General features: G+C 45.1%; 1 protein-coding gene across 1 annotated transcript in view; it reads right to left on the bottom strand.

The window, feature by feature from the left end:
- LOC126355738 (uncharacterized) overlaps positions 1 to 12,035 on the bottom strand; it is a 189,431-nt gene that overhangs the window by 7,961 nt on the left and 169,435 nt on the right. Inside the window, exons 7-9 of the mRNA XM_050006113.1 lie at positions 7,855 to 8,169; positions 1,322 to 1,478; positions 961 to 1,133 (exon numbers count right to left, since the gene is read on the bottom strand). Coding sequence (XP_049862070.1) covers positions 961 to 1,133; positions 1,322 to 1,478; positions 7,855 to 8,169 — 645 coding nt within the window. The remainder of the gene's footprint in view (positions 1 to 960; positions 1,134 to 1,321; positions 1,479 to 7,854; positions 8,170 to 12,035) is intronic.

The following is a 12,035-nucleotide window of genomic DNA, read 5'->3' as shown; positions in this document are numbered from 1 at the left end:
AATACTCGATGTTAACAAATTTCTCTTCTTCAGAAACGCTTTCCTTGCCATTGCCAACCTACATTTTATATCCTCTCTACTTCGACCATCATCAGTTATTTTGCTCCCCAAATAGTAAAACTCCTTTACTACTTTAAGTGTCTCATTTCCTAATATAATTCCCGAAGCATCGTCCGACTTAATTCGACTACATCCCATTATCCTCGCTTTACTTTTGTTGATGTTCATCTTATACCCTCCTTTCAAGACACTGTCCATTCCGTTCAGCTGCTCTTCCAAGTCCTTTGCTGTCTCTGACAGAATTATAATGTCATCGGCGAACCTCAAAGTTTTTATTTCTTCTGCATGGATTTTAATAGCTACTCCGAAATTTTCGTTCGTTTCCTTTACTGCTTGCTCCATACACAGATTGAATAGCATCGGGGAAAGGCTACAACCCTGTCTCACTCCCTTCCCAACCGTTGCTTCCCTTTCATGTTCCTCGACTCTTATAACTGCCATCTGGTTTCTGTACAATTTGTAAATAGCCTTTCGCTCCCTGTATTTTGCCCCTGCCAACTTTAGAATTTGAAAGAGGGTATTCCAGTCAACATTATCAAAAGCTTTCTCTAAGTCTACAAATGCTAGGAACGTAGGTTTGCCTTTCCTTAATTGTTCTTCTAAGATATGTCGTAGGGTCAGTATTAGCAGATAGTAAGTGTAATTGTAAATGAACATGTCTGATCGTTGCTAAAAATACTATCTTTCTCGCATCATACATTTCTTCATTAAAAGAACATTTTCAATACTATTCATACCGGATCCTACTCCTGTTATACCATTTTCTGCTGTTTTTTCTGTTACCTTATGTTCTTCTGACCAGAGGTACTTATCTTCTCGTCATTAAATCAGAATTCTGAATTTGAGTATAGTATTATGGTCACAATTTTCTACAGTACTTAGATAACACAATTTTCTTACCTCCTTCTTCGACAATGTTTATTATAGTCAATGTTTCTCCAACTTCCTGTCCTTCCAATGCAGCTGCACACACCCATTCCCCAAAGTCCTCTTCTCTCACGTCAGTAATTCTCAGGAAACATTCACCATGGGAAAGACCATTTCCAGCGTATCTGTATCTGCCCTTGACTGCACTGCAGAAAAAATATTGCGAATAATAATATTTTCTGAAACTGAGCTGTGATGTAATCATCAGCGTGGAAGGTCTCAGTTTGAAAAATTCCTTCTTCAACTAATTTACCAGCAACTTCATACGGACGTTACACTCACACTTTTATGTGCACTCGTTGCCTCATTACACTTTCGTAACAGCTGAACATACCTCGCATCCTTTTGTCCGCTGAACGTCATGCCCCAGCCTTTCGGATGAACAAAGCGGCAGTTGTTCAGCCCGTCCCCAGTAACAGATCTGCATCCTATTGTTGTATGTCCTCGCTCCGTGGCAACAACTTCTTTCTGTATCGCCTCCAAAGGTTCCTCTGTAAATGAGAAACATTGTAAGAAAATTTGTCCTAATTCAACTAAACGTATCTTGCCGCAGCAAGTTAATTAGTGAATTACTACACGCTTAAAGCAGTTATATGTTATTTCTTGAAAACGAATAATGAACTCCTAGTTACACAAAATTATTGCATGGAAATGCTTCCAGCCAAAGTACTTTCATTGTTTTATTTTTAAGTTTTATCACAAAGGTCATTACAAAATGGCATGAATCTTACACACAGCTGCATCACCATTTATGTCTTATACAGCGTGATGAAGAAAATGCTTTACTTGGAGGTCGGCATGCGATTCTTCACCTAGACTCAACACAAAAGTTTATCTAGCAAAATCACGTCGGGTACATCTTGAAAACACATGTGAAAACGAGGAGCTGGTAACATTGTCACATTGTGTAGCGTATTGGAATGTACAGAGGAACGTATACCAATCTACGCTATCGCCGTTGCTCGCTGAGCCTGCTGGGTCATCAAACCGACGTCGACTATGTTTTTCGAATCCTCGGGAGCTCCTCCCCCCCCCCCCCCACCTCATTTTTTTTTTTTTTTTTAGACATTCGGTCTCTAGTTCCCGTCGTTTAGAATGACAATGGATCCGTCAAACTGCACGCATAGGTCTACTAACTGGTCTTTTGAGACTCTTCTAGGGCGGCTTCCCGATGGAGTACACAAATGGTGATTACGTCGACATTCTGTTGGTGCTGGGTACATCCGATAACCAGGAGTCTGCTCTTGCTCATGCGAAGGCTGCACGGTATCCTGAAAGACGCCATCCCACTAAGAACGGTTTTCGTCGCCTGGAGCAAAGCCTTCGGCGAACCGGTAATCTTCCCCCACAATTAACTGACAGAGGTCGTCCATGGACTAGACATCCTGCAAAACAGAGAATGCGGTTCTTAAAACAGTTCACCAGTCACCTCGGCAAAGTGCCTGTAATATTGTAAGGCAGTTACAGATATCTCAAAGGCTGGTTGTTGAACTGTTGAACGATGAGGAATTGCAATCTGTATCTTCACACGTTAACTCAACTCCAGCGGTCAGAAGACCGCATCCGCCAAGTAGCTTGGAAGATAACGAACGTTTTATAAATAACGTGATATGGAATGATGGGTAATTTGCAAGAGTGATTCCTATCGAAGTGCCGGGTGCAAACGATATATATCGCACGTGCGATGCTAAATCGATCACGCGTCTCTGGTGGTGGGCATTATCAGCATGTTTACGGTGGTCACTGCCCCAGTGACAAAAGAAGACTGTTACAAAAAATACTTGTAATTACAAGGGAGATGACTTACCTTACTCGTCGTTGGTGTTGTCGTCATGTGAAAGGCCATGTGATGTGTACGCTATGGCAGCAATTCCCTTTTTGCCATTAACTCCCGAAAGTATGTAACTAAGAGCAACTAAGGGAACGACGGAAAACAGATAAAAATCAGAATCACAAATAACTGATCATAACGCCCGAAAGAGGAGTCGGGCGATCGATTTAGGATCGCACGTTCGATATATATCGTTTGCACCCCGCGGCTTAGATAGGCAATCATTCTTGGAAATTACCGACTGACGAATCTAGCTTGATTCGTGAAGGTATTTTCAACCTTCACAACAGCCGTTTTTGGTCGGAACACATCCACATGTCATCCATGAAGGTGGTTTTCAACCACACTTTGGCATAAACCTGTGGGCTAGAATTGTGGAAGGAGTGCTTTTGGTCCGTTACCTATTTCCGGATGCGTTAGATACGTCCCTTTGACGCACGTTTGTTTGCAATACCTTGCCTGACGCATTAAAACCGTCCCACGCGGTGTTCAGCGACAGCTAAAGTTTCAGCGCTGCCACACTTTGGAACGAAACTGCGTAACTATTTAAATGAAGCGTTTCCAAGGAAATGGATTGATCGTGGAGGTCCATTGTTCTGGCCGCCACACTCCCCAGTCCTTAATACATTAGGTGTTTATTTGTGCGTCTACAAATTTATAGTATTCCACCCACCGCTGTAAATGGTCTAATAGCTCCCATGCACTCCGATTTGGCAATGGTGGATGCAGGTGTGTTGTGTAGGGTTCAGCAAAGTATGATCCAGCCACTCGCGAAGTGTTTGAAAACGCAACGTGGATGCTTTGAACACCTTCTCTGTAGTGAAAGCTGCTCGCGGCTTTGCAGGGATAAGTCTGGGCGTCAAACATACAGAATGGAATTATTGTGCGTAGCATAATGTACTCTAGGGGCCATTAAAATTGCTATACCACGAAGATGAGGTGCTTCTGATGCGAAATTTAACCAACAGGAAGAAGATGCTGGGATATGCAAATGATTAGCTTTTCAGAGCATTCACACAAGGTTTGCGCCGGTGGCGACACCTACAACGTGCTGACATGAGAAAAGCTTCCAACCGATTTCTCATACACAAACAGCAGTTGACCGGCGTTGCCTGGTGAAACGTTGTTGTGGTGCCTCGTGTACGGAGGAGAAACGCGTACAATCACGTTTCCGACTTTGATAAAGGTCGGATTGTAGCCTATCGCGATTGCGGTTTATCGTATCGCGACATAGTTGCTCGCGTTGGTCGAGATCCAATGACTGTTAGCAGAATATGGAATCGGTGGGTTCAGGAGGGTAATACGGAACGCCGTGCTGGATCCCAACGGCCTCGTATCACTAGCAGTCGAGATGACAGGCCTCTTATCCGTATGGCTGTAACGGATCGTGCAGCCACGTTTCCATCCCTGAGTCAACAGATGGGGATGTTTGCAAGATAACAACCATCTGCACGAACAGTTTTCGACGACGTTTTCGGCAGCATAGACTATCAGCTCGGAAACCATGGCTGCGGTTACCCTTGAAGCTGCATCACAAACAGGAGTGCCTGCGATGGTGTACTCAACGACGAACCTAGGTGTATGAATGGCAAAACGTCATTTTTTCGGATGAATCCAGGTTCTGTTTATAGCATCACGATGGTCGCATCCGTGTTTGGCGACCTTGCGGTGAACGCACATTGGAAGCGTGTATTCGTCGTCCCCCATACTGGCGTATCACCCGGCGTGATGGCATGGGGTGCCATTGGTTATACGTCTCGGTCACCTCTTGTTCGCATTGACGGCACTTTGAACAATGGACGTTACATTTCAGATGCGTTACGACCCGCGGCTCTACCCTTTATTCGATCCGTGCGAAACCCTACATTTCAGCAGGATAATGCACGACTGCCTGTTGCAGGTCCTCTACGGGCCTTTCTGGATAAAGAAAATGTTGGACTGTTGCCCTGGCCAGCACGTTATCCAGGTCTCTCACCAATTGAAAACGTCTGGTCAATGGTGGCCGAGCAACTGGCTCGTCACTATACGCCAGTCAGTACTCATGATGAACTGTGGTATCGTGTTGAAGCTGCATGGGCAGCTGTACCTGTACACGCCATCCAAGCTCTGTTTGACTCAATGCTCAGGCGTATCAAGGCCGTTATTATGGCCAGAGGAGGTTGTTCTGAGTACTGATTCCTCAGAATCTATGGACCCAAATTGCGTGAAAATGTAATCACATGTCAGTTCTAGTATAATACAGGGTGATTCAAAAAGAATACCACAACTTTAGCAATTTAAAACTCTGCAACGACAAAAGGCAGAGCTAAGCACTATCCGTCGGCGAATTAAGGGAGCTATAAAGTTTCATTTAGTTGTACATTTGTTCGCTTGAGGCGCTGTTGACTAGGCGTCAGCGTCAGTTGATGCTAAGATGTCGACCGCTCAACTGTATGGAGAGTCCTACGAAAAAGGTTAGTTATGAAACCTTACCGTCTTAAATTGGTTCAAGCACTGTCTGCAGCTGATAAGAGTAAAACAATCGATTTCTGTGATTTTATCCTTGCTCAAATGGAAACAGATGAATCTTTCGTTTCATAGATTGTGTTTAGTGATGAAGCAACTTTCCACACTAACGGGAAAGTCAACCATCACAATGTCTGTATATGGGGCACTGAGAATCCGCGAGAAACAACTCAGTATGAACGTGACTCGCCTAAGGTGAACGTTTTCTGTGCCTTTTCAGCCAATAAAGTTTTTGGTCCCTTTCTCTTCCAAGGTGCTACTGTATCTGGAGATGTTAGAGAACTGGCTGTTCCCTCAGCTCGAACAAGAAGCACAACAATTCATTTTTCGGCAGTATGGAGCGCCACCACATTGGCACTTATCTGTCCGTAACTACCTGAACGTCAACTACCCGAGGCGATGGATTGGCCGCCAGGCAGCCCGTGACAGAGCACTTCATCACTGGCCTCCAAGAAGCCCTGATCTTACCCCTGCGATTTTTTCTTATGGGGGTATGTTAAGGATATGGTGTTTCGGGCACCTCTCCCAGCCACCATTCATGATTTGAAACGAGAAATAACAGCAGCTCTCCAAACTGTTACGTCTGATATGCTACAGAGAGTGTGGAACGAGTTGGAGTAGCGGGTTGATATTGCTCGAGTGTCTGGAGGGGGCCATATTGAAGATCTCTGAACTTGTTTTTGAGTAAAAAAAAAAACCTTTTTAAATACTCTTTGTAATGATGTATAACAGAAGGTTATATTATGTATCTTTCATTAAATACACATTTTTAAAGTTGTGGTATTCTTTTTGAATCACCCTGTATATTTGTTCAAAGAATACCCGTTTATCATCTGCATTTCGTCTTGGTGTAGCAATTTTAATGGCCAGTAGTGATTATCGTGTAGCTCTCTCTCTCTCTCTCTCTCTCTCTCTCTCTCTCTCTCTCTTTCTCTCTCTCGCTATTTGTATCCTACACCTCTCGGCATTCAAACATCGATGACTGGTACTGACTAGAAGCTTCTCTAATAGTGGGAGACATTTCACTGCAACTGTATATTTTGGAGGAAGTGTATTTTCGGCAGTCTCAGTTGCACTGCACAAACAATTGATCACTATTTTACATATCGACTATCAAAATAAATCAAATAACAATAAGTATCAGTTAAAAAAATTAAAGGGGAAACCAACTACAGATCTGTGAAAGTCTAATTTTCGCTAATTATTAACAATTGACGTTATAGCACAGTGTTTCAAAGACTTTGCGACAAAAGTCTTTGCCCATATTTTCTTAGCTAAATTACGGCTATAAACGCGAAAAATGATCAGGGAAGCAAGACTAAAGGAAACTCAAGACACGTTCATAGGATCTGTCGACTTTGGAAAAGCGTTCGACAATGTGAAATGGTGCAAAATATTGGAAATTCTAGGAAAAATAGGTGTGTGCTATAAGGAAAGACAGGTAATATACAATATGATCAAGGACCAAGAGGGAACGATAAGAATTACATGATGTGCTGAACGGAATGAACGATCTAATGAGTACAGAATATATATTGATATTCATCATTTTGTTTTGCAGCATCTTGTATTGGCCGTGTTTGCAGTTAAAAGTGTTGGATGTGAGGTCCGCCAGTTATGCAAAATACCGTTTTTTCTCAGAACCCAAAGATGTTTCGGTACCACTGTACCATCATCATTTATTCTGAAATGTGAACGTTTTGTTTAATGATTTGTAAATACCTTTACATTTGGTGTGCATGAATTTTCTGGATCACTTGTGTGTTAACTATTACAGGTAGCTTGTCATCTGCAACCAAACGATGTTGATGAGAAAGTTTTTTTGTTGGAAGTTAACCTACCTTCTACAATGTAATTTAGTTTGTCTCAATGTTTCCGCGCCTATATTCGTTTTTACTTACGTTTTCGTGTGGCAAGCACTAATTCCGTCTCCTCCTACCCCTCTCTATGCCAGTCTCCTCTTCCCACTGTGACTGTTCAACTGCTCCTCCCCTCTCTTTGTCTACTCCCTCCCCCCTCTCTCTGTCCACCTCCTCCTTTCCCCTCTTCCTGTTTATTTCCTCCCCTTTCGTTTCTGTGTCCATTTTTCCTATCCCCCCCCTCTCTCTCCATCTCCTGCTCCTTCGTTTGTCTGTCCATTTACCTCTCCCCTACGTGTGTCCCTCTCCTCCTCTTCGTATCTGTGCCTATCTCGTCCTTCCTCCTCGTTGTCTGTCCATCTCCTCGTCCTCCCTTCTCTCTTCACATTATCACACTCAGCCTTCAGTATTTCTTTCCAGAGTGTCTTCTAGAATGTACTTTAGTTCTTCTTGGTGTAGCAATTTTAATGGAAAGTAGTGGATAAAGAAAATAAAAGTAGGCCTAAAACTGATCCTTGTGGCACTCCCTTGGAGACATGTTTCCAGTTAGGACAATGCCATTGATATTTAGAGATTAAGTTCGTACGGAAGCGTCAGTGCGCGATTCCAAATGACACCTGGCCAATTTTTGAACATCGCCCGCTCTCGGTCGGCGGCGCGCGGCGCACGTACCTATGATCTGGACGTCTACGGTGGCGTAGAGGTCGCCGTCGATGTGGTCGGGCACGCCCATGTAGCATGTCCAGCGGCCCGAGTCCCGCGGCTGGGCGGTGAAGCGCACGCTGCAGGAGCCCAGGGAGAGGCCGTCGCCGAAGTAGCCGTAGCGGCCCAGGCCGAACATCTCCGGCGTGACGAGCGAGCCGTCCGGGTGGCGGAACCAGCAGGAGCCGAGCGAGACGGGCGCACGGCAGCCCACCGTCACGTTGACGCCGCTCAGCGCCACCACGCTCTCCGTCAGCGCCTCTCCCTGCGTCACCGGCTCGGGCACTGCGGAGAACCAGCCCGGAAGCTTAGCCACAGAGGTCGCAAGTTTCACCAATGACGAAGTATTCTCGGGTTATCAGCCGAGTCGAGGCGTCGTGAAAGGTATGTGCTGAGATTCGATCAGGATAGCGCTAGTGAAAAATGTCGATAGTTCCCAACCACTAGGTTGGACGAGTAGTACATCTTCGAGTAGTAAGATCTTTGACAGCTAACAGGGCTAGGCGCACGCGGTAAAAGTTTGAATAGTGGTGAGGAGATGCGCAGAGACAGCAGACGTATTTCGAGTTTGAGCTAGATGCCTACAGGAGGCAGCCGGGTCGTGACAGCATCAAAGTAAGAATTGGCGCTATGTACATAATAAGCTATACAGGGTGAATCACCTAACATTACCGCTGGATATATTTCGTAAACCTCATCAAATACTGACGAATCGATTCCACATACCGAACGTGTGAAGAGGGGCTAGTGTAATTGGTTAATACAAGCCATAAAATAATGCACGGAAGTATGTTTTTTAACACAAACCTACGTATTTTTAAATGGAACCCCGTTAGTTTTGTTAGCACATCTGAACATATAAACAAATACTTAATCAGCGCCGTTTGTTACATTGTAAAATGTTAATTACATCCGGAGATATTGTAACCTAAAGTTGACGCTTGAGTACCACTCCTCCGCTGTTCGATCGTGTGTATCGGAGAGCACCGAAAAGCGTAGGGATCCAAAGGGAACGGTGATGGACCTTAGTTACAGAAGAGACTGGAGCAGCACATTACGTCCACATGCTAACACCTTTTTATTGGTCTTGTTCACTGACACACATGTACATTACCATTAGGGGTGAGGTACACGTGCGACGGGCGTTTCATAGGACGTGGAGGACGCATAAATTGGCCAGCCCGTTCTTCTGATCTTACACCTCTGGACTTCTTTCTGCGGGGTACGTTAAAAGAGAATGTGTACCGTGATGTGCCCACAACCCCAGAGGATATGAAACAACGTATTGTGGCAGCCTGCGGCGACATTACACCAGATGTACTGCGGCGTGTACGACATTCATTACGCCAGAGATTGCAATTGTGTGCAGCAAATGATGGCCACCACATTGAACATCTATTGACCTGACATGTCGTGACGCACTCTATTCCAATCCGTAATTGAAAACGGAAACCATGTGTGTACGTGTACCTCATCCATCATGGTAATGTATATGTGCGTCATTGAGAAAGACCAATAAAAAGGTGTTAGCATGTGGACGTAATGTGCTGTTCCAGTCTCTTCTGTACCTAAGGTCCATCACCGTTCCCTTTGGATCCTTACGTAAGTCGGTGCTCTCTGATACACACGATCGAACAGCGGAGGAGTGGTACTCAAGCGTCAAATTTAGGTTACAATATTTCCGGATGTAATTAACATTTTACAATGCGACAAACGGCACTGATTACGTATTTGTTTATACACTCCTGGAAATTGAAATAAGAACACCGTGAATTCGTTGTCCCTGGAAGGGAAAACTTTATTGACACATTCCTGGGGTAAGATATATTACATGATCACACTGACAGAACCACAGGCACATAGACACAGGCAACAGAGCATGCACAATGTCGGCACTAGTACAGTGTATATCCACCTTTCGCAGCACTGCAGGCTGCTATTCTCCCATGAAGACGATCGTAGAGATGCTGGATGTAGTCCTGTGGAACGGCTTGCCATGCCATTTCCACCTGGCGCCTCAGTTGGACCAGCGTTCGTGCTGGACATGCAGACCGCGTGAGACGACTCTTCATCCAGTCCCAAACATGCTCAATGGGGGACAGATCCGGAGATCTTGCTGGCCAGGGTAGTTGACTTACACCTTCTACAGCACGTTGGGTGGCACGGGATACATGCGGACGTGCATTGTCCTGTTGGAACAGCAAGTTCCCTTGCCGGTCTAGGAATGGTAGAACGATGGGTTCGATGACGGTTTGGATGTACCGTGCACTATTCAGTGTCCCCTCGACGATCACCAGAGGTGTACGGCCAGTGTAGGAGATCGCTCCCCACACTATGATGCCGGCTGTTGGCCCTGTGTGCCTCGGTCGTATGCAGTCCTGATTGTGGCGCTCACCTGCACGGCGCCAAACACGCTGAAGACGACACGTCTCCATTCGTACCTCCATTCACGCCTGTCGCGACACCACTGGAGGCGGGCTGCACGATGTTGGGGCGTGAGCGGAAGACGGCCTAACGGTGTGCGGGACCGTAGCCCAGCTTCATGGAGACGGTTGCGAATGGTCCTCGCCGATGCCCCAGGAGCAACAGTGTCCCTAATTTGCTGGGAAGTGGCGGTGCGGTCCCCTACGGCACTGCGTAGGATCCTACGGTCTTGGCGTACATCCGTGCGTCGCTGCGGTCCGGTCCCAGGTCGACGGGCACGTGCACCTCCCGCCGACCACTGCCGACAACGTCGATGTACTGTGGAAACCTCACTCCCCACGTGTTGAGCAATTCGGCGGTACGTCCACGCGGCCTCCCGCATGCCCACTATACGCCCTCGCTCAAAGTCCGTCAACTGCACATACGGTTCACGTCCACGCTATCGCGGCATGCTACCAGTGTTAAAGACTGCGATGGAGCTCCGTATGCCACGGCAAACTGGCTGACACTGACGGCGGCGGTGCACAAATGCTGCGCAACTAGCGCCATTCGACGGCCAACACCGCGGTTCCTGGTGTGTCCGCTGTGCCGTGCGTGTGATCATTGCTTGCACAGCCCTCTCGCAGTGTCCGGAGCAAGTATGGTGGGTCTGACAAACCGGTGTCAATGTGTTCTTTTTTCCATTTCCAGTAGTGTATGTTCAGATGTGCTAACAAAAATAACGGGGTTCCATTTAAAAAAACGTAGGTTTGTGTTAAGAAACATACTTCCGTGCATCTTTTAATGGTTTGTATTAACCAATTACACTAGCCCCTCTCCTCACGTTCGGTCTGTGGAATCGATTCGTCAGTATTTCAGGTGGTTTACGAAATATATCCAGCGGTAACGTTAGGTGACTCACACTGTATATTGAGCGAAACTCGGCACATAGCTGGGGAAACTAGAAAGAATAATTAATTAAATAGGTTTTCTTTGGTTAAATAATGTCTAAAAGCCAGATAGAAATCCCATTGTTGATGCAATAAGCGTTTTGTGAAACCTTCTCGTAAATCCATGCTATAGAAGTTTTTTTTTTTTTAGTTTTTCACATGTGCCTTAAAAGTTTGAACAATAAATATTTTTTAGATAAAATTAGAGTTTGATCTCACACCTTCTGTCGTTCTCCGCATCCAGTGCTTGCTTTGAACTAAAAGGCACATTAAAGTAAAGTTCCCATGAGTAAAGCTAATAATTTCATTTATCAGAGTAAAATAATCTATATGCCACTGCATAGTTGGCAAATTATTCAGATCAAGACAGAATTTTTATTAAGTAACAAACAAGGCCAAAATGAGTAAAGTTATCTAGAATGACAATTTTGTGCCATTGCACTGTTGAATATATGTTTTATTATCGGCTAAACGGGAAGGAGTGCAATAGCTAAGTCCACAGACGCAGTCAGATGCAGGTTGGTGACTTTCATATATTTTTACCACTAAACTTTCATGCAGTCAGATGTGTATTTTGAGTATTAATTTTCCAACAATATTTTCATGCAGTCAGATAACGTTCAGTTCAGTTAAATACGCAGTCAGATGTAATTTTTATTACAGACTAAAGCAGTCACATGCAGTTCTGTCTAGTTTAAATAGAGAATTTTTATTAACAACACTTTCAGTCGTCGCGCGGCTACGTTTCGACAAGTTTCTTACTTGTCACTTTCAGGAGAAGCGGGACTTGGAAATTTG

Source organism: Schistocerca gregaria, chromosome 3 (genome assembly GCF_023897955.1).
Source record: "Schistocerca gregaria isolate iqSchGreg1 chromosome 3, iqSchGreg1.2, whole genome shotgun sequence".
NCBI classification, from domain to species: Eukaryota; Metazoa; Arthropoda; class Insecta; order Orthoptera; family Acrididae; genus Schistocerca; species Schistocerca gregaria.
The sequence above is the reverse complement of the archived record's forward strand: the minus strand, read 5'-3'. Positions and strand labels throughout refer to the sequence as shown.